This window comes from Fringilla coelebs (genome assembly GCF_963513975.1).
Source record: "Fringilla coelebs genome assembly, chromosome: 1".
NCBI lineage: Eukaryota > Metazoa > Chordata > Aves > Passeriformes > Fringillidae > Fringilla > Fringilla coelebs.
In genome coordinates, this window is record NC_140028.1 from 8,618,410 (window position 1) to 8,641,464 (window position 23,055).

At 40.5% G+C, this 23,055-nt stretch overlaps 1 protein-coding gene across 1 annotated transcript in view; it reads right to left on the minus strand.

Annotated features, from left to right (window-relative positions):
- Positions 1–23,055, minus strand: part of TG (thyroglobulin) — a gene marked incomplete at both ends in the record, with an annotated part of 146,768 nt that overhangs the window by 68,482 nt on the left and 55,231 nt on the right. Inside the window, 8 exons of the mRNA XM_084219567.1 lie at positions 432–591; positions 4,391–4,484; positions 7,980–8,202; positions 8,902–9,066; positions 9,928–10,062; positions 18,457–18,522; positions 21,150–21,293; positions 22,728–22,807. Coding sequence (XP_084075693.1) covers positions 432–591; positions 4,391–4,484; positions 7,980–8,202; positions 8,902–9,066; positions 9,928–10,062; positions 18,457–18,522; positions 21,150–21,293; positions 22,728–22,807 — 1,067 coding nt within the window. The remainder of the gene's footprint in view (positions 1–431; positions 592–4,390; positions 4,485–7,979; positions 8,203–8,901; positions 9,067–9,927; positions 10,063–18,456; positions 18,523–21,149; positions 21,294–22,727; positions 22,808–23,055) is intronic.

Consider the following 23,055-nt stretch of genomic DNA (forward strand, 5'->3'; position numbering starts at 1 on the left):
CCACTCTGACATGGGCACAGGAGAGCATCAGCAACATTTCATGGATGGAACAGGCTGGAAGCTGGAATCATTGAAAACTCTACCCACAATGATAGGCCATTGGAATTAGAAAGAATTTTGGTACTAACCTATCTTCACATGCATCTGCAAAACTCAATATCCAGAAACTAATCTGCAAGCACAAGTCTAGCCAGTGCTTTGATATAGATATTGGGTTTGGTTTGTTGCTGTCCCTGTTCCCCCAGCTTTTCCCCTTTCTCTTTAGATCAAATCTCCACTACTTGGCCATTTTTTTCCCACAATAATTTAGAAAAAAAATCTGTGAAAGATAGAGATTACTTGAGTTAAAAAATAACTTGAAAAAATAAAAATCAGAAACAGAAGAGCTAAAGAATGCATAACTGTGTTTGCTCTGGAAACCCATGACTTACCAGTGCTCAGGAAGCCAAAGACGCCGACCCGGTAGTTTGCCATCACGACGATGACGTTACCAATGGCAGCCAGGTAGGACCCATCCAGGGCTGTCTTTCCCTCCTCAGCATTGTAACTCCCTCCATTGTGGAAGAACAGCAACACTGACATGTTTCTGACCTGCCATGACAATGACCAGATTAATATTCCTGTTGTCAACTGCTTTGGTAGGTCACTGATAAGAACACAAGCAGCTTCCTCATGAACATTATCTAAGCTATTTTTAGCTTTTTATGAGTGACCAAAAAGAGGGAATACCTGCCTATGTGTCTGGAATTTAAAGGGTGCTGTCCACAATTGTCCACAAATTGTCTGCAATGACCGGTATATCACAAAGAGGGCACTATCTCCAGTGTAAAGTAGATCTAACAGTTCCACAGTATTCCACCAGCCAAAATCTCCTCTAGGCCAGCTCTTGCTGCCTTGGCCACTGAGCACGTGGTGTGCTTGTCTTTGCTTGAGCACATCTGCTTTACACAAACATGCAGGAAAAGTTCAAACAAGTGGAAAACAGAAGGAAAAGGCCTGTTGGGCTGCTCCATCTTGAGTAAGACTAACTCACAGCTGTGCACAGCTGCTTCCTGCTCTCAAGTCTTCAGCACTCAAACACTGCCCAGTCTCTTGTCTCTTGATATTGATAACACTCCATGCTCTTTCAGTGCCCATGGAATTTTTCTCCTACCAGATGAATAGAGGGATCCTGCAGAGAGGACGTTGTCTCTGCAGAGGAGAGACCCATATCTCACAAAGCACAGATGGACTCTGCCTCAAACAGCCCAGCAGACTTCCTGGGATGGCAGGGAGCGCCCATCTGCACCCATGTTAACACTCCTGGCAGAGCTACATGATTTTGCACAGAAACAGAAGCTTTTCCCCAAAGCAGCACCAGGTGTGGACCCTCTCTGCACACACAGCAGGGCTGCAGCCAGGCTGCTGCTGCAGCAACAGGAAAAAGGCAGAACAGCCCCAGGACACCTCAGCACTCACCAGCAGGTTACAGACACTCAATAGAAACATCCTTCAGTGAACATAAGGGGGGAGGTTGGTTTGGTTTTTCCCTTTCCTGTAGCAGCATCAAAGTACATCTGGGGCTGGTTTTCCCTGCACCTAGAGGGCAATGGGCTCTGCTGCTGTTATTTTCTGGATGGAGCCTAGCTAAACACAGCAGTCCCATCTGTTCTGGCAAAGAATGTCTCCAGCAAAAACACAAATGGCTGTATGGGAGAAGCAGCAGAGCAGTGATGGCTGCAGCATCCTGCAAAATTACAGATATCTGTGTGCACTCCTCACTTATCTCTCTGATGAATCAGTTCAGGGGCTTCTTGTGAACATAACAATGTTGCCAAGAAAACACAAGTTCAAGACATTACAAGCACTGAGACAGTTGTTTTTTCTCATGAAGTTCTCTTGAACTGAAACTGCCTAACTTGCAGTGCCTTGTCCCTGGTTCCCATTTCTGCACTGCATGCAACACAGAGAGAGATGGGGGGAAGAAAATGAAATCATCTGTTTTCACATGGAAATTCATTCTGAAATACAACCACATCAAGTTCTGTCAGCTAAAATGGTATTAACAGTTATATTTAGCCTGCTCCATCTCCTCAGCTCAGCATGGTTAACCCTGAGGCTCATACTAAGCATTTCCCACATGTCCACAGTCTCCGCAGCACCATGACCTCCAGCTGCCCTGTAAATTGCATACTACATTATTCTGAGTGACTTTACACAACAAAAAGCTTACAAAGGGCAAAGATGGGCAGAAAAATATGGAAATTGCAAAGTAAAGCCATTTACAACAGCTGCAACAGATATGGAGTAATTCAGGGGAAGATTTAGCACTGGGACTGTGCACAGAGCCAAGTGTCTGGATGCAGCATTCCCATTTCTTTCTCTGCATCAAGCAACGGGAAGCCCAGCAGCTCCATCATGGTCTCATGGGGACTATGAGCAGGGGCTTAGGTCCCACATGCAATCCCTAATGGGGATGAATGAAGTTCAGCAGCCACCAGGATGCTGCAGCTCAGCTGGAAGTCTGAGAAGCTTCAGAATATTCACAAGCATCTTCTCCATCGCAGAGTGACAGAAAGGTTAACCTTGGAAGGGAACACTGTTGGGGCCATCTGGTCCAACCTCCCTGCTCATCCTTCTGTAAAACACTTGATAAGCTATTTGACAGGAACAGATTTAAATGCAACCAACTAAGGAAACCTTCAGTTCTTTCACTACTGTACAATATTGCTCTGTAAAGAATTAAGTGCAATGGGGATGACACAATAAGGATGGGAATGTGCAGGAAATGGAGTAAGGAGAGGGTTTCTATTCCTATTTAATGGAGATTTTGAAGTCTTGATCTTACAATTAAACCCTTTCTAAATAAAGGCAAAGCACAGCTTTGCTGAGCTAGTGTGACAGGTGGTGATGATTATAGGTGGAAAAAAGTCAGAAGTGCCAGTTTAACTGTGGTACATGTAGCTATGGAAGCAAAATGATGTCATTCACCTTCTTCAGTGCTTGACACTTTGAGAGTCCTTTGGTGACAGGCAGCAGTCCCTGCACTGTGCTCTTTTTGAGGCTCAAAATGCTCCTGAATGACCTCTGCATTCACTGCTCTCTGGGAGATTTTATATTCCATATTTACTAGCTAATTTAACTTGCCACAGGCTGAAAATATATAACTTTCTATCTGCATGTGAGTAAAAAATAGAGCTTGCCACAAAAAGAGACAGGAAAATTCAATGCCTTCTGTTCCCAGTTACTTCTGCAAAACCAGAAATTTTAGTTCTCTCCTGGACTAGACTTATGCATGTAAAACTGATTTTCTTGGTTGAACCTACTTCTACTTTACAATTTTACAAAAGACAGGAGAGATTAAGGTCATAGGACTGAGAAGGAGAATACACAGCCTATTTAGGTGGAAAATACAATATTTTCAAATATCAAAATTTCAAAAATCCTGAAAGCGGCTCTTAAGCACAGATGGCAAACTGCCTGGGACAGTGACCTGATGTTTTCAATAAATGGTGACTGCACTTAAGGCAAAATGACAGCCTCATGCTGCAGGGAGAAGACAGACTGCTGGTCTTTCTGATTATTAAAATGGGCCTGCAAGGGACTCTCTGTGATGCTGTCAGATTGCTAAACCAGCTCTTTCCAGACATGCAGCATGACAGATTCATAAATTTCTATTACAACTACCACCACCTTCTGAAAAATTGCCAGTACTGTGGAAAAAAAAGTTCCTGTCTCTGGCCCACTCCTCAATGGGATTCACAGGTTATCCAGCATCTTCACCCCAAGCCTCCAGGGGCTGGCCAATCATTTTAGCTTGGCTTTAACTTGCAGCTTTCTTTTATATCTTTTTAGAATGAGAAAACCAAGAACTTTCCAATGACAATTCATCTCACTGTACCAGTGGCCCAGCCATTTTTGGAAACACCTACTTTTAAGCTCTGTGAGCTGGCCACATATCTAGCACTGCTTGCCACTCTCATTTCCCAGCAGACTCCCACAGATGTCAACAGGGGAACAGTAAAGAGGAGGGTGGAAAAAACCATCAGCAGCCCCCTGTCTGGAGACAAATGTTGATGCATTGTGTTGCATTCTTGTCTCCTGGACAGATGGTCTGCTTGCAGGAGCACTGCCATCTCTGTCCTTGATTTCTCCTCCTCTGCTGTCACCTTCTCCTGGTGTTTTGTTTCCCTCTCTGTCTCTCTCTTACTTCTAGCTTTTTAGTCTGCTGTCCTCCTAGTCACCCAGCACAGCTCACACAAAGCCTGTAGGGAATACTCTTGTACCAGTAAAGACAACAGAATGCACTTTGGCTTTGTGGACAACACAGGCAAAACAGCCACTCATGCCAATTAAATGCACAGTCCTCAGCTACAAAAAAAAATTGATTTTAATTACATCTCATACTTACAGTGGTGTCAGGGACAAAGATGTGCAGATACAGACAGTCTTCACTGACAGACTGTGGTGGGGGCTCTCCATCTCCTGGCTGCCAACATGCTGCCCTAGAGACACAGATTGAGAAAGTCACAATAAAAAAGGCTTTTACTCTTCTTCCACTGCTGCTACTTCCTTATATTTTGATGCATTAGTTAATAAAATCTTTAAATCTGTAAATCTTGATCTCATTTAAAACTGTGCCCACCTATAAGTTAACAACAGCTATGTTGGTTTGTACACCTGCACACAATGCCTTGCATTTGTGTGCCTAGAATCTGTCCTCAGAAAACCTGCCTCATTTTAAAAACCTTAAATCTTAAAAATATGCTTTCAAAAACCCCACACTTAACATAAAGTACACAAAATTTGCACCAGCTGTAAAGAGAGCAGGGCTGAGGCTCACAGGCAGTCTCCCCTGCACACCTACAAAATCCATTGCTTTGCTGAAATTCTGGTTATTTTATTTAAATTTCTAATAATCCGTGGGCTGTGTACATTTTGATTTATCTCCCAGTGGTCTGTGGGCTACATTTCATTGTGTTCAATTTAATTTCTAATGGTCTGTGGGAAAATTTGGTAACTTCAAAAATTTCATGCATTTTTAAAATCTCTTTGTTCTAAGCATCATAGCAGACCATTAACAGCACCAATTAATGTTAAAATTACTCTTTCAATAAGAATTCAGTAGCCAACCACAAAGAGAAAATTATTTTCTGGCCATCATCTGAATGAGATTAATCTGCTCAAGCTTATCAAGCTTGAATCAAGTGGATGATTTTTGCTGATCAGTGATAACCTACTTTGAAACCAGTTCCTCTGTTTCACAGTTTTATCCATAGCACACAATGAATTAGGAAAAAACTCAAATTTATTACTGAAGAAGCCAGAAAAACTTTAGAAAATATGGTAATAGCTCAGAGAATTATTTCTAAACTATCATTTTTAATGCCCTTGTAAAATTTTGTCCTAAAGGTGTAAAGAAATTATTAGAAAACTGCTAGGAAAAGGACCAGACTTAATGGAATTCTACAATTTTTTTTCCATAAGGGGGAGATTCATCTAGGACAGGGATGTCACTCAACAACTTTCACACTGACATAGTGGAGCAAATAAAAAAAATGCTGAAGCCACTTTTGGCAGAAACAATACAAATTCCCAGGTAGGAAACCTGCCAGGACAATAGGTATTACATTATTAATCATACAGCTTTCCACAGGGCAGCACAGATCATCACCTGTGCTCACAGCTTCTTTTCTCCAGCTCCCAGGAGAAAGGCTGCCACCTGCTGAAGCACAGAAGCTGGAGACTCCAAAAGCTGGCTAGTGGTTTTGGTTGGGTTGGGTTGGTTTGGGTTGTTTTTTTCAAGTTTTTTAAGTCTTTTATCAAGTCCAAGATGATAAATAAATATATCTCTTCCATCAGTAATGGCACTGTGCTAATGTGAATTTCTTGTATATAAATATTTAGCAGCATCAATATAGAATATATAGAATCCTAAAAAGAATCAACAGTTTCTATACATAAAATGAAGCCTCTCCAATTCCCCATGAGTAAACTCAAATAATTGGTTTTTCAACCTTAAATGAATAATAGAAGATAATGACCAAATTCTTCATTGGACTAAGCAAGAACTGTGGATTCAAAATAAAGGAACAGATTGTCCCCAAACTGTTTTGAAAATCCCAGCCAGGCTGCTCATTGAAACCCTGGGTCTTCAAGGAGAATCACAGGAAGGTGGGTCTAACTAAGCCCTACAAGACAACTCACAATGGCTCAGAAACCAAGAGCTGGTGTGGTGTGTGCTAAAATAACACCACTGAGCACCTTGGGAAACAAAATGTCACACACCACCAGATCCCTTGCAATGTACTGGAGGCTGTGGCTTCACCTCCACAGCTCAGGAGCATCCTGAAGGATGGGATAACCAAAGCCAAATACACTTTCAACTCCCCAGGTATTTGCCTTTCAATTGGTTTTGGACAGAAGAGATTGATTTTCTGGGCCCTTCAACCTGATCTCTTGGACACTAGCAGGCAGAGAATTTCTATATGAGGCCCACAGCTTCTGGTTACATCAGTGTTGAAGTGCCCCTCTTGGACTAAATGTGTAAAAATGTACGGCTCAGCAGGAGCAAAACTATTTGTATAAATATAATAAATACCTGTATAAATACTATTCAGAGTGAAAATGGACTGACAGCAGACAGTTGGTGGGGAGTTATGCAGAGATTCAACAGAGTGTAGAGGAATTTGCCTTTTGAGGTGCTTGCATTCTTTAACATATAGATGGAGAAATTATTCTCTTTGCTATTCAAAGTAACTATCTGTACTCTGTAGGCTGCTTTGCAAGAAAGGACATGAATATTGTTGTCATCACTCCAGCAGTTTTCCCAGTCCTGGCTGGACCAGCACTCCTGCATGTGGGAATCAATAAAATCAAAGGGTTTTGGGAAAGCTGCAAAAGGCAGGCCTCAGAGATAGCAGAACTGATTAGAGCTAAGCAGTAGCCATAAGATTGGTGAGCAGAAAAATTATGTAAGAAGTGAAAAAGTAAGGACAAAGAGAACAATGGTCTGTTGTCAGAACCCAGGACATTCCTCTGGCTCTCCTGGATGACACGAGACCCTGGCAAGGGGCTCAGAGACCTTGGCACAAAGTCAAAAACAAATGTGCCCTCGATTTTAGCCCATGGAAAAAATTATCAACTCTGTGTGAAGATTTACAAGCTACAAGAGTTTGAGGAGAATAATAGTTAATTTGTCACAGGGTGAAAAAGTAGAATTTTTGGGATTTAGAATGGGGGTTCAAGAGACAAGATGGAGGAATCTGGGCATGTCCTGTCCTTCTTCTTCTTGTCCTCCACCTTCTGTTGTGATGGTGGCACTTCTGGATTGGTTCAGGGTAGAGACAGACTGTCTAACATAGGTGATAGGTATTGGAAAGTTATTGTAAATAAAGCACACATAGTTCTTAGTATGAAAAGCTAACACCACCCCAAGGGTGGTCAGTGTGCCACAAACAGACCTGCCAGACAGATCTCAGCAGGTCAGAGAAAGAATGTATTAGATAAGAGAAAATAAACAACCATGAAAAGCAGAACCAATGAATCTCAACTTGCTCTTCAGTCATGGGGCTGGGAAAAAAGACTCTTTAGTACCTTGGGAGCCATTTCAACCACAGAAAATCCGAGAGTCTGTGTATCAACGCTTGTCTAGAATAACTCCCTAAGCTACAGAAAAGTATATCTAGAGAGATGTTAGGAAGTTCTAAGCTTAATAACGGAGCTCTGTGCATTGTGTTTTAAGGCTTACAAACAGGTGTGGTATTTGAAATAAGCAAGCCTTGTTTTAACCGAAGGTACGTGTGCCTATAGTGATTGGATGGAACTACTGTCAATGTGCTTTTGCTTTGTGTGATTGGTCAGAAGACTTTTAAAGTAAGTTGTAACATTAAGTTTTTGGTCTGCTGCCTGGGATGTGAGCTGCTGGCATCTTCCCAGTGTCATAGCCATGTAATGAGGCTGATGCTGTAAAATAAGTGCAGGTGCCCAGGGTTCCTCACCGAGGCACCGTGGCGTTCCAGCTCTCCAGCCAGGCGAACGGCTCCGGGGGGCTGAAGCGCCGCTCGCCCAGGGGAGGGGCAGCGTAGGGGACACCCAGGAACTGCCTGATGCTCCTCCATCCTGAGCCCACGTGGATCACCTGGGATTTGCCCATCAGGTACCCGTGGGATGGGATGTACACTCTCGGGGTTGAATCCGATTCAGAAATGAGCTGGGGTAAATCTGTCAGAGGGTGAACAGAGGAAAAATAACTCGTTTTTTCAAGTTAGGATGATTTCAGAAATAAAAATTAGTCCCATTTCCCATAGTTTTAAACTGTTACATTTAAAACTCTTGTAACTCTGTTACATTTCAAATTCTCTTCTTTAAATGAAACACATGTTCATTTACTGTTTACTGTTACTGTTTTCCTATAAAACAGTTCATTAAAACGCAGTGAAGTGACACCTCCTGCTATTTTTCTCCTAAAACAATGTATTTGATAGACAGGAACAAAATTCAAAGTCATGGGATTAAAACCAAACCTGTAATGAACAATAAACACAGAAGTCTACTTTTGTGTGTCAGTTTCTGATTTTGTTTCACTTGGCAATGATAAACTGATTTTTCTTTCATTGAGTTTCAACCTAGAAGGTTCTCATTGACTTCACAGAATTTCAGTGAAAAGGAAAATTTTCTTCCTTTCCCTCTTATTGTTGCCTGGGTTCTGATTACCTTTAATAAAATTTCATGTATTTTTAAAACAGTACTTGGGGACATTTTTCCCATCCTCTTGGCTGCAACTGCTCTGAAACAGCCATGGACAAGTGTCTGGCAAACATCCTTGCTGCTTTATGAGGTGAGGAGTTCCTCAGTCCTCCCTTCACAAGAATTGAGCACCACAGTTGAGGTCCCTCCTCCACAGCTCTGACCTGTTCTTACCTTGTCTCCTATAGATGTAGGCAGCAGGTTCTTTCAGTAACACCCAGCAGCTCTGCCCTTGCAGGCCATGTGCACACATCTGTGTGTCAGGGTAGAAAATGCACCTTATGGCTGAAGGCTGGAATTCCAGTGTAACCACTGAACATGACTGGTTCTTTGAACAAGCTGTGAGGTGAAGCATGAAGAAAAGAGCAGGTAAAAAATGTTCTCACATTTTGCATGACAGTGTTACACTGTTGCTAAAAGAAAGGTTTGACAACAGATGAGGCAACAAGGATATGATGTAATTTAGAGTAATGGGACATAAATGTCCCAAATGGCCCTAACGTTCTCCAAAGTATCCAAAGGACAGAAGCTTATATTGGCTTTAAAATGGAATAATGCAGCAAAAGAGCTATTAGCACAGGTTTTAGAAGGAGAAAAACATAATCTAGTAAAGTGCTGATAACCTCATCTGAATTCTAACAGTCCCCAGTGAGTAAGTGGGAGCTTTCTCTAATTTCTACCGCTCTGTGGCATTGAAGATTTCCCAGTCATGTGAAATTAAAGGACTCTTCTGTCTGGTCAGGCTGTAGACTAAAGCAATTCTCTGTTGTCACTGCAGCTCAATCTCTGCTTCCTCCCAGCCCTCAGTTAACCCTTCCTCTCACACCACTGCCACAGGTTGCTTTAGGTGTTGGCAGGTGGGGTTAGCAAATGGCAGAGGTTCTTTAGAAAAACAAGACATCATTGCTTTAATTATTTGCTATAATATTCTCCCAGCTGTACAATGCCTAGAGAAGTAAGAGATCTCTGTGCCCAAGAGGTGTCAAAATGACCTAATTACTGTATTATACTACAGCATTTATATCTATTGCCTCTCTCTCTAAACTACTTCAGATCCCCTCTCTCAGACTAGGAAACACTGGGATAGTCTTTCAAGACAAGTAAAATCAGTGTATCTATGTCAGAAGTGGGAAAGCTGTTCTTGGTTTTCAGGCACACAAGTCAGTATTTTCTGTAAAGATGTGAATGACCATTTCTTACCAGATAGGCAAAAATCTCTGGCAGTGGAGAAGTCATTAGAGAGATCTCTGCTAACATGCACAACTTCAAAGTGGGAGATGGATGAATCCAGGAGAACAGACGACACATTTAGGGGTTGCCATGCATCCATATACTCTGTAAAATGAACCATAAAAAATAATATGACTAGAAGGAGAAGAAAAAATTTCAGAGGAACCTAATACAGAGTTAAATGCATTGGGGAGTTCCTCAATGAACAAGTGTCATCTTCCTTTGCATCAACTGAGAATAAATTAAATATTTAAAGGCCTTTAATTGACTTGAAGGTCCGTTCCCGTGTTCAGAGGTCAGATATTAATTGGCTTACAAGGGTGTTTAGTAAAGAAACAGGTACATCCAGAGCAGATTTATCCAGGTCTGAAGGTAAATCCCACTTATTTAAATAAAAGATTTCTGAACAGCCCTAATTACATTGAAGGGCATGGGTTCTAATGCTTTCACACAAGTTCCTGAAAAGATACAGCCACTAAATTCTTGGAAAGTAAATGGAGGTTAGTTTGAGTATTTTAATTTGATTTGGTGGAAAGAATTATATTAAATTCTATGAACAGTTTTAATGTCATGTAAATTCTACATAATTAAGATTTCACACAATTTCACAGGCATACATATACACAAATATATGCATATGTGCAAATATAATCATGTGTATTACATATATGTATATTCCCATATATACATTTAACATCCATGTACTTGTGTGAGCATGCATATATGCACACACATATGTACTAACTCTGGTATTCCTCCAGGACTGTCCTTCTGTCTCAAACTATTTTTTAAAAATTACCACAAACATTCTTTTCTCATACACAAACAGATAAAAATATCTGAGAACTCTCAATTTTGCACACAGAAGACAAAACAGAAGTTTTGGGACAGAATGGGCCTTTAATTATCTTAGCTCCTTTCAGAAGCTCAATATGTTTTAAAAGCAAAAGGTTCTGCTGTGGCCACTGAGTCCCAAAGAGTAGCTTGGTGTTGCCCTGTCCATGTAATTGCAGGGTGAGGACAGAGCAGAGTCAGCTGCTCCTTTGCTATTCCCAGCAAGCAGGTCTTGTCCTTGAGTTTATTCACCCACACAGATGCAAAAGTCATGACCTGTAATTTCATTAAACATTTCTTTTATTCTACTGAGAAATCAGTGACTGACAAAGATGGCCAAAGTTTCCTTTCTCCCCCTCCCACAAAGACAGTTTGCCCACAGCACTCAACATGAAATGAGGGTTAATGTGGTGTTGCACTGTGTTATCTTAACACCACAAGCTTACTTGAGTCACAGAGAGGCAAAGCCATCACCAGAGCTACATCAGAGGGGATCTGAACAGATCAGGGGCAGTGACCCTGCAGTCACAGCCTGACTTGTGTGACAGACTCACTGTACTGGATTTTTTTCTTCCCTTTAAGGACTGACTACTCAATTATTTTAGAGGAACAGAGATATTTTAGCAATGTGGAAATGACTATTTTCCGTACTGTCAATGGTTTCTCTTTTTAAAAACATCCACTATGAGCTGTTGCATAACCTATGTTAGAAAACTTCAGCCTCTACATCTAGGGTGACAGTTTGTGGCACCTATTTAGAAAGATACTTAAAAATAACCATCAATTTTAAGTGATGTAGAACTAACCATTACATCCTCTCCAGAGATTTTCTGCCTGCATTACTAGATCCCCCAGCTCTTTCTTTTCCAGATTGAATTTTACAAATTTATGCTTCCAGTTTGTGTTTTGTTTGGGTTTTTTTTTTTTCTTTTTGAAGAACAAGAAAAGGCTTCTTTTATCAATATGACTTAAAGTTTGTTTTTACCTAAGAGCAATGTTGCCATCCTGTGCTGTCTACAGTACCAGCAGCTGAGGTCCTACTACTGGAACAAGCAAAATCTCTCTAGGTTCAAACACAAAGCTTCAAATTACCAGCTTTGGCTCTTTCAAAAGAGAGCCTTGTCTGGATTCCCCTGTAACACAGAAAGTCTGGGTGCACCAGAGGTTTTGGAAGACATTTCCCCAGAGTCGCTTCCCAGACTCACCAAGTGACCTCAGGCAAGTTTCACCATCCTCATTTGCCTCCATTTCCCACAGGCCAAACATTCAGAGGGGTCCTTGCTCTCTCAGGAAGGAAATTCAAAATGAATCCGCAAAAAACAAAATAAACTTTTTGGATTTACACCTCTGACACTTGAATTTTGCCTCCTATACCTAATTTCACAAATTAAACTTTCCATTCTACATTAGAAATTTCTTTTGTTCCTTTATGTGAGATAGAGTCAAGTCAGGAGCATAAGTTTTATATACATATAAGGCACACTAGGCACTTTGCAGCCTGTGCTAGGCATGCAAGAGTGACCACTCATGCTGCAAATATCCACAGCTCATACATTCCTGTCTAAACTGATCATTCATTGCCCCAAATCTCACAGAAGTGACCCTTGCCATCTCCCACATGGGAGGATCTTTGAGTTGGTTTGGGTGGGTTTTTTTCATCCTCCATCCTGGATAAAGTATTCATGATCTCAGATTTAAATGCTGAGACTCACAGTTTTTTTCTTTTCCCCTTTTTCTGCCCAGCTGACCCCAGATGCAGAGAGACACAGAAACATTAATGCTGATTTTAACAACAGAGCAAAACTCTTTAACCCAGAGCCGTGGATGGCACCACTGTGGACACTGACAGCCAGCAGTGAGCTGCTAAAGAGATTTGGGATACTGGTTCTGCCCTTGATTTGGGATACTGGTTCTGCCCTTCTCCTGAAAGCAGATCCAGCAACACTCACAGCCATGACACCCACTTCATTCTGGGAGCAAAACACAACTTTCCAGGGCTGATCTCAACTTGCCTCATGCAGAAACTGCTCTCACAAGGCAGAGCTGCAGACTGGCCCTGTGCTCCTGGCAATGCACTGTGCACCTGATGGGCTGGAAGACATTTCTGGTTTATAAATAGGTTAAGAGCTGACCTTCCAACCCACATTTTGGCAAAGGCTTTCATTGGATAATTACAGCCCTCTGAATCCAGCCATCCCTGTAACACTTATTTCAAAATTATAGATGTCCCATATAGAGAGCCTCTCTCTTCCAGATGTTCTTGTTTGGTTTAAGGTTTAAGACTGGATTTGCAAAAAGACTCACACTGGCCCTACTCTGCTCCCACTGCAGTCACAAGATCACAAGACTGGAATAGATTTTCTGGCAAAGAGGTTAAAAAATCCTTGCCATAAAATCAACAAAAGTTTCATCACTGACTTCAGTGGAAGAAAAGAGGCATCAATTATGAGTTTGCTCCAAAATTTAACACTTGATCTAAGGAAACAGAGATACTGAAGTGCATTAAAATAACAAGTTCCATTTAAAAGAAAACTTGTGAAGTTGAGAAGGTCAATATGAGGTTAAGGAGGTACATAAATCAGACTTCTGGGTTCAGTATGCATGATTTATGTTTGAAAAACAAATTCTGATCTTAATTCTGAAATTTGTGAGCCATATTTAGTACCCCTGACTCAAACCCAAAACATGCTTACAGACTGAACTCAGTGCTTTATATTCCTGGTTTTCAGAGGTTTTTCCACAGCCTGCTAACCTGTCTGTGTACCAACAATCTTCAAAGCCAGCAAATCATCAACTCAGAGTGGAGCTGCAGAAAATATACTCTTCCTAAAACAGAACTACTTCTTATTTTTGTTGATCCATTGAGATTTGTATAACTCAAAAATAATTATTTTCTTTAAACTGCTGCATAATAACTGTAATCACACCTCAGACAAGTCTCAAAAATAACAACTGTGTATTTATGGCCTTTAGCAGGGAGCAATCTTGCTATGTTCCTGTTAAATACAAGCTTTCTTTCTCCTCTAGGGGTGCCAATTATAGCAAATGATATAGTAAGGGGATATTAAAAATGTACTAGGTATTTACCCAGGTTTAAAATAAGCAATTTTCAAAAGGCTAAAATCCTCTTATTTACAAACAAAAAAAAATCAAACTTAAGACCAAAGATAGAATAATTCCATATCAGAGATCAAATTTGCTGCATGGGAGCATGATAAATCAATTCCCAAAAATGGGTAAAATAAGGTTTTGTTTCACACTAAGGATGTTTCTGATAAATACTCAACATTATGGGAAAACAGGAAGATAAATGATGCTATTAATCACCAAAGTCAGCTACATCAGCATTTGTACTACCATTAGCATCTCTCCTGAGAATGGAAATACCCCATGGGCAGACACAGCCCAATGGGAAATTTACTCCCATGTTGGAATATCCTGTAGCTCTGCTCAGTGCTGCCTCAAGGGAATGACTATAAATCACCAGGGGATCATAGGAGGCAGGAACAGGAAGGGCCTGAGATCATTACACCCACATGTCTGGGTGGTTTCTCAGTTAATTACTTGATTTGCATGGAGTGGGAACAGAGCCCACAGGATCTGTCTGTAATCCACAGGGCCGTGCAGGAGCCACCCTGTAAGGGCCACTGCCTCCTAACAGCTGCCAAATCTAAGATAGATAGACATGATCCAGTTAGAACTGAAGACAAAAATATTCATTAAAGTTTAGATAATTATTGTATACAATTAATAAATTTCGTAACAAAGTCAAAAGTCACCAAGGTTGTTCCTCCCACATACACGAGAGTGCTTTCAGGCTCTTCAGTGTGCTCTGACCACAAGTATTCCTTCTAGCAATTCAGGTAATATGTTTTGCTCCTTTCAGACTAATTTGCAAACACATAAAAATTTCCAAAACTCAAACCCTTGTGCATAAACTGCTTGAATAACAGCATTGCATATTTGGAAAATTATAATTAAAAACCCCATTTTTTTATCTTCCCTAGCTTACAGCTGGCTGCAGGAAGCTCCTTCTCAAACCTAATTATGAGACTTGGCTGTTTTCTCTTTATAAGACAGTCCAAGATGTTCACACAACTGAGCAGAGTTGTTTAAATACCAGCCTAAGTAAACCAAGACTGCAGGATGACATATGAGCATTTTCAGCATGGGCAGTCTTAAAATAACATCTGTTCTCCCATTGTTAAAGGTCACAGATTGTACCTGAAACCCCCCACAGATGGTTCCATACTCAGTGTCATCACAGCACATGAACTTCTACAGGGGAAAAAATGCTCCAAACCTAACAAGCTGGACTTTCCCAGTCAGTTCAGGCTATCAATTTTTCAAGCACCACTTGTGAGATCACAGAAACGATGAGGAAATCACAACAGACCAGCAGAAGCCTGCTCTGCTCCATGCACAGAAGGAAATGGAAGTGTTCATTCAGTTAAAGATGAAAACCATGCATTGAGTTAAACACATTACAGCCTGGAGATGACTTGGAGACTTCAGCCTTGTAGCAGAAAGGCTTTTGCAAAACTTGCTGAGGCAACAACAAATCAGTGAGAATTCAGGTGACAGCCATGGTGCAGTTCACCTCCCTCCTGCTAGAGAGTAGTGGGCTACAGGCACTACAGAGCACTAATTCCTCTTTTCCACAGGCTAATGGGGTATCTAGTGAATGTTAGAAACACACAGCAGTGGTGTTTGTAGGGGCAATGATTTGGGAAAAGCCCACTGGAGCCTCAGGCTTTTGAGAGAAATCACAGGGCTGCAATGGGCTGCTGGATGAACATTCTGGTGCGAGACAAAGAACAGGAAGAACCCTGACCCTCTCCTTTTGCTGTGTCTCTCCCAGGACTGGCCTTACATAGGGTCTTTTCTTGGCCTTACATAGAGTCTTTTCTTGCAGCTTCCTAGGGGCTGCAGGCTGCTCCAGGACAAGACATGAAAAGAAGTTGCTCTGAAAATTATTTTTGTCATTGAAGATTCAAAGGTCTAGACATTTTATGTTGATTACTGCTGAGGAACTTCTTCAAAAGCCCAGACCAGTGAACAGAAGGAAAATAAATATCTCCCCCATCACCTTCAAAGGTATTTGAGAGTGGCCTCAGAATGACATTAACCAGCTCCCTCTGCAATCCTGGATTTGTATGTCCAGCTTGGTGCCTGACCTGATCCTCCTTCTCTAAGGCTAAAACTTCCTTGCTGCATTCTTCCCCCTCGTCTGAATGTCCTGAAGGCTGGACTTGCCAGGAAAGACTGAGGTGAAAAGGCACCTATTCCTTTTCCATCTCCTTTCTCATCAGGTCTCCTGCCCCATTCAGCAGCCCCCCACTTTCCCTACCCTGCCTTTTGCTATCCACGCGCTTGTAAAAACCTGTTGACATCTTCCTGTTGTTTTATGGTCCTACAATGCCTCCACCCTCTCTGTTGAGAAGAACAATGAGTAAAACAGGCAAAGTATCTACTTCCCACCATTCTGAAAATAAGTCTGCTCATCTGGGTTTCTTCACAGCACATTGGGGGTGCAAACATCACAGATTTTGAATGGAGCAATATCCTGACTGCAAATGGGAGGAAGCAAAGTGCTGGGCACTCTGTCCTGAGCACTGCAAACTGGCTGACTCAGAAATGAGTCAGTCAGTGCATTAACTTTCAATGAAATGTAAGCCCTAATAGAGCTCCAGTTAACTCAGGCTCTAGATTGGACATAACATTAATTCACAATTTCACAGAGCCTTCTGGCAAAGCATGCAAATTTAAATATTTTTCTGATCTTTCAATGGAAAATTTCTATTTTTATAAGTATAGATACACTTAAATTCACACACACACACATATCTACTCATGGCAGTGCCCTTTAATCACTGACATTTTCTCACATTCACCATCTGGCTACCACAGAGCAGCCACAATAATTTTTTATCCCCACATATAAACATTACCACAATGTACAAAATTCAGCAAATGCTAGCTTTTGTATGATGCCCAGCTCTAAAACAATTCGTTTTCTATGGCACATATTAATATAACATACAATCATAAAGTGTTTGGAAAAAATGTTTTGAATATTTTCTAAAACCTCCAACAACACAGCCCAGTTAATAATCTGACCAAAATAAGCAGTCTGGTACTTTTACTATCAAAATGAGGCAGAACATAAGGACAGAAGGTGTCCAGGAGAATTTTGAATGTGTTGCTCCAGCGGTGTCAGAGCCCCAAAGTGTCCAGGAAATCAGTGCTAATTTGACTTCCAGCCTTGTTGTGCTCTGTAATTGAGTGACTTCTCCTAACCACCATCAGTCCCCAGGACAAACACTCTGAGCCAGAATCCTGCATCCTTGTGGGAAGCTCTGCTGGCTTGGGCTGCTTAACCAGATCTCTGCAAACCAGTGATATCCTGAGTTGCTCTGCATTTGGAAAGATGGCCTGGAAATGGGTGTGATAGATCAGGGCTGTTACAAAGGATGAGCACCTCACTTGCTGGGGCTGCTGTTCTGGGCAGCCTTAGAGTCAAAAGCAAACAGCAGAAAGACCTAATTTCCTGATTTTCTTAAGTGCTGCTTAGGGCACTGTTTTCCTAGATTTAAGCAAGCAAGAAGAACATAAAAGGAAAATGACAAAATTACTACCAAGCTTCACTCTGGGAGGAAGAAAGCCTTAGTGAAGCTGTTTTCCACATCCCTTGGGAAAACCAGTTGGCAAAGGAGTTGAGCTGCCCAACTTACACACCAGGCCTACCCTACTACCCCACCACCTCCTCAAATGTTTCACACAAAAATTATTACTGCTTACCTACAAAGATAGGAGTTATCCTTCTATTGCATTAAAATGATTATTTAAAAAGCACAAATTCTACTAAAAAATACACCAAACTTGATCATGACTGGTGGTTATGGATATCATGATAAGACAGATCATAACAAATTCTAAACTGAGTATTGAAAAGTCTTTGCAAATATCAAGTCTCCTGCATGCTCAGTTGCATAAGGTTTAAAGAAAGGCTCAATCAGACTAAATATTTGTTCAGATCAACCAGAAAATCAAAGGCAAAGATGGAAGTGACTTCTCAATTTCAGTATAACTGGAGTGTTAAATTGAGTTTTCTAATAAGCAGTCCACTCCCTTTCTGTTACACACAGCATTTTGCAGCTATGCAGTGTGTTTCTGGAAAGGACACTTCAGGGAAGCCTGTAGCTGCTGACAATTTGCATATATTTTTAGGGGTCAGTAGACACAAAGCCCTGAAAGAGAGCAGCTAAGTTTCATTTACTAAGAAGATCCACCCACTTTTAAAATAAGACATGCAAGTGCCATAAGATTCATTGTATCTGAAAAGTGAAGCAACACCCACACTCCTAAATAAATTTTTTTCATCAGTCCAGCCAAATATTTTGTCTCATGTGGCAGCGAGTGAGAAATTAGGTCAGCACTGTCGACCTGACAGGTCTTGTTGTATTAAATGATACATAATTAATGAAAATGAGTAAACACCTAAATGAGTGACCTCATGTGGAATGCTTTCATTATAGTGCAATCTTTCAGCAATATGAGCAAAATAGAGGATGGAGGGATTTTTACTGGTTGGGTTTTTTTTGGTGGGGGAAGTGGGGGGAAGGTGCTTGATTTTGTTTTTGTTCAATACATAAATATACTTACCACTTTCTGGCCTGAAAGGTAAATTAACAGGTGGACACAGGTTGGGAATGGTGCTCTTCAAGTCAGCTAAAAGCAGAAAAACAACAACACAATTGAAAACAATAATACTTAAAGATTTAAAATGCAATTGATACTCAATATTTCCAGCATTACTTCTCAGACCTGGATGATGCATCTCCCCAAAAACACCAAGAGTAAGGATGAAAGGCTGCTTTGCTATCTAATCCTTTTGAGCTTGTACATGAAACCGGATTTCCTAAATTTCTGTATTTATAAACATTTCTACAAATGCTTTTTGAGATGCAGTTATAAAAAACTCATTTCAGTATTTCTCTGGTTTTTTTATGTCCCTCTCTGTATTCGAGTTTGTGTACCAGGAGAGACACCAGATTATCTCTACTTCCAGCAAACTGGAATTTCTCAGAAATATGAATTAGAAATGAGGCAGTTTCTAGCACAACACTTTCTAAATTGAAGTTAAAATAAGAATTCATCATACACACAGCTTCATATTCATTTCCATACAAAAAACTTCTCATTTGCTAATACTTCCCATAAATATTTTGTAATCACAAATAATAAAAATGAAGCTTTCCCTGTGCATTCATATTTTGTAGAACACTTTGGCTAGTCAAACCACTTATAAATTCTCCACTAAGACAATAAATGACCATCCCTACAGAAAATGAAGACAGATCAGATTTTCTGTTAACTTCTTCCAGTATGTATTTCCCACGCATGTAACCAACAGATGTTTCTGAAAACTCAGAGGTTAACCCATTCACAGCAGTGAAGGATTGGGCCTATCCAAAAGTCTTTGAAATGCTGCTCTGTATTCCTTTTTGACTGAGCTGGAGCTCTCACTGTACAAAATCAAATAGCTCACGAACAGGGCTGTGCAGCAAACATCACACATCAACTTAGCCTGTTATGAAACACAGACAGAAGCACCTTCCTCAAACCAAACTGTGGAATACAGCCACAGACCCTGCATCATGCTAATATCCCACTGCCTACAGTAAATCACTCCTTCAGATTTTACTCATTTTCCTTTTTAGCCTCAGAACATTTTTGTTCCTTTTCCTGGTTCTCAGGCCCTCAACACACCAGCAGAACCGATACAAATTTTTTTCTGTAAATATCACCATTTGCATAAACATCTGTGCCCTGCTGTGCGTTATGGTGGAAACACATCTGTAGCTCCCTCACTGCATAAGGAAATGCCACTGTCTCTCTCTGCATACACCAGGGCTCCTCTTCATCATCCCTCTGTCTGGCATGTGAGAAACAGCTTTTATTTTCTGTTGGTCCTTTGCCAACAAGGGGAAAACAATTCCAAGAAACAGAAGCGTATCTACACCTGTGCTGTCCCTCTTTGTTCCAATTTTCTTTCCTTCACTCTTACCCCTGTCTGCATCTCAACTCCCCCTGCCACCAGGATGCTGCCATTGCTTTATCAGGGTGCTGTTCCCTTCCTCTCAGTGCCAGACCCTCAGCCCATCCCTTCCCAGCTTCCAAAATGTTTCTGTGCTGTCTCTACCCTTTAACAAGGACTGTCCCACAAGAGGACATGGATGGTTCTGTGGGCATAGGGACAGCACAAGGCTTGAAAAGCTCAACATTGAGTTCACATTTCAGACACTTAGAGTGTGAAAGGTTTTATTTATCAACACTGTAAAATACAATGTATTCTCACAATATCTGATCTATCTCTACACAGCTTTAACTGGATTATCTTTCTATCATGTTTTCTGGACAATTTACACCCATGCTCTGTGTCCCCCTCTCTGCTATCAGCCCTTCTCTACTCAGCAAGATCTAGGGGTATTATCCAGTATAAAAGCAGAAAAAAAGTATTCCTTATTCAAAAATTTTCTCTGATTCTGTCAACATCACCAGACCTGCCCCCATGGGGGCTTTCTGCTCAGGAGTTGTGTCTGTGGGACCAAGAAACAGGCTGTCCTCCCATAAAGGGAGACAAACTCAGGTGAGCCATTGTTTTCCCTATTCTTTCAGTCATATGAAATCAGAGCTTAACAAAGTAGAACTAGACCTGCCCAAAAAGAGGTGTGACAAACGGGAAACCCATTTAAAGTTTTTGACAAAGCAATGAAGCTTTTGTTTCTCCACATAAAATAAAATCCATCTTGACTAGGAGTGGTTTTGATTCCTCCCCAGGAAACAACACAACATCTCATAACTGCTCTTCTGTTTAAACACTTGATGGATTCTTGCTGCTTGAAAAACACAGGTCCACTTTGGAATTTGGTCTTGGTCCTTTCTTTACCAAAACAAGCAGAAGGGAATTTTAAATTCTGTAGCAAATCCAAACCTTTCGAGGTTATGCATCCACATGGAGGGTAAAACCATAAGCCCAGGAATGAGAAACAAAGAATGATTTCCTGATCAGGACTGTGCAGTGAGGCAAAATATATTTGAATTCTGACATTGGCCAAAAGTTTCTGATAGAATATAAGAAATTAAATTATGCATCTTTGATATTCCTTTTCTGTTAAAATGGACATTATACTGCACCTTTCTTTCCTTTGCACATACTTGTTTGCCTTGTCTACTTGAGGTCCTTGCAAATGGGTGCTACAGCTGGAAGCTGGAATTTTTACACACTGAAGCCAAATAATAAACTTCAAAGTGCAGAAATCCATTAGGAAGGTCATGTGTCCTGCATCACTTACCAGGCTTTTGATACCAGCCAAATGGGTGTATTTTGACTTCAGCATCTGGTGAAGTGCAATTTGAAATGTGCCAAGCACTTCTTGTCTCCTCAGCACAGGTCTGGATTCCAAGGCTGTTCAGAGTCACGCACATGATCTTCCCACCTGCCAAGGATGCACGTGTTATAGAAATAAGGAGGAAAATTTTCCTTTTCTAGATAGTGTTGTGAGGAAAAAGAACTCATCATGGCTCCACTGAGTGTTAAGTGAAATTCAACTCACTTAGAAGTCAAAGGAAAGGAAATACCTGAAATGAGCCAAGTGATTAAAACTATTGCTGAATTATCCCACTGAATTCATTGTGAGGGAAGGTGAGTACCAGCATTAGAATCCATTATAATCAAAATCACAGAGAATTTCACTGAGCAAAGGTCACAAGTCTGAGCAAGGAGCCCTTTCATGCTAATGCAGTTAAAAATCTTCATGTATATTGAACATGTCCCCTAATTGCATCAAAATAAAAATTCTTTCAAAGCCCCAGTGTAAATAATTTTGTTCCTGAAAAATATAGAGTGTTTGAAACAGTTTCCTTGAAGATTTCAGCTCATGTTAAAATCACTACTAGTTCTCTTGACTATATGAGTGCCAAGACTGGATGTCTGAAATATCACAGATATTAAATACTAATCAGATAAACTAAAAATGGGTCCATTTTGCATGTTGGGTGCCTTAGCATTTTCTATTTATTTTAGAAGTATTTAAAGAAACTCAAAGTCATATTTAGTTAAGACCTCAAATTTCATGTGATCATAAGGAGGCATGAAAACTACCAATTATTTTTATTTGCATATTAATTCTTATCTAAAATACACTGGATTATTTTCTAAGCCACTCACTTTTGACCAAGTGAAAACTTTATCTGCTCAACAAAAAAAAAAAGGAATCAAAAATATGTATTTCTGAACTGTTTCAAATTCCAAAATACATTATAAAACCAGCCCATTTAATGACCTCAGGGAGAGCTGATTAGCACACAACTCCACCAAAAACAAAGTTACACATTTCAGTGGCCTAAATCTGAATTTGTAATAACATATTAAAATCCTTTTCATTGACTTTGAGCTGGGTGGTATCCAATTTCAAACACCAGCTGAAGACTTTCTTCCTCAAGTAAAAGACTAAAATTTGGGAGCAGAGAAGGTCAGACAACCAAGCAAGCCAAAAGGCTAAACTGTCCTAGTATATCCACAGACATCATGTGCTTGCATGCACCTAATTTCAATAATATTTAGGTTTCAAAGTCATTTAGGCTTTAAAAACTGAAACAACATAAAAGCCAAAAAAAATCACTAAAAGAAACCAAGCAACACTTTTGAAGAGAGGTTGAGGAATGAGAAAAAACTGGAGTTTTATCAGTTTGAATTTTATGCTATTGGAATTGCTGCCTATTAAGGACTCATTAAGTTTTCTTAATAATTTCTGAAATGTGGAATGTGTCATTAGGCTGAACTCTAGAAATGGTTATGGTTACCCAAAAAGGTGAATCTTAATATTGAAGAAAGACAAGTTATTTTAAAAACAAAAACAGGGGGGAAATACCTGACAGCTGTGAGTCATTAAAAAAGCCAAATCCTGTGCAACAGGGGTCAGCATCACACCAACGCTCACACTCAAAAAACCTGGGAAAAGAAAAACATTATCCAAGCTGTCATTGGACACTGAGAACCTGTAGAGATGCCTTTCACAATTAGGCTGAAGAACCAGTATACACACACACATCCATACATTTTCCATATGTAGATGAAATTGTGCTTGATTAGTATACTCATCAGACTTCATCTATTAATTTAGATGATTATTTTGATATCTGCCCTAAAAATATCACCCTAAATTGATTTGGTGTATTACTGGTAAGAGATTGAACAGA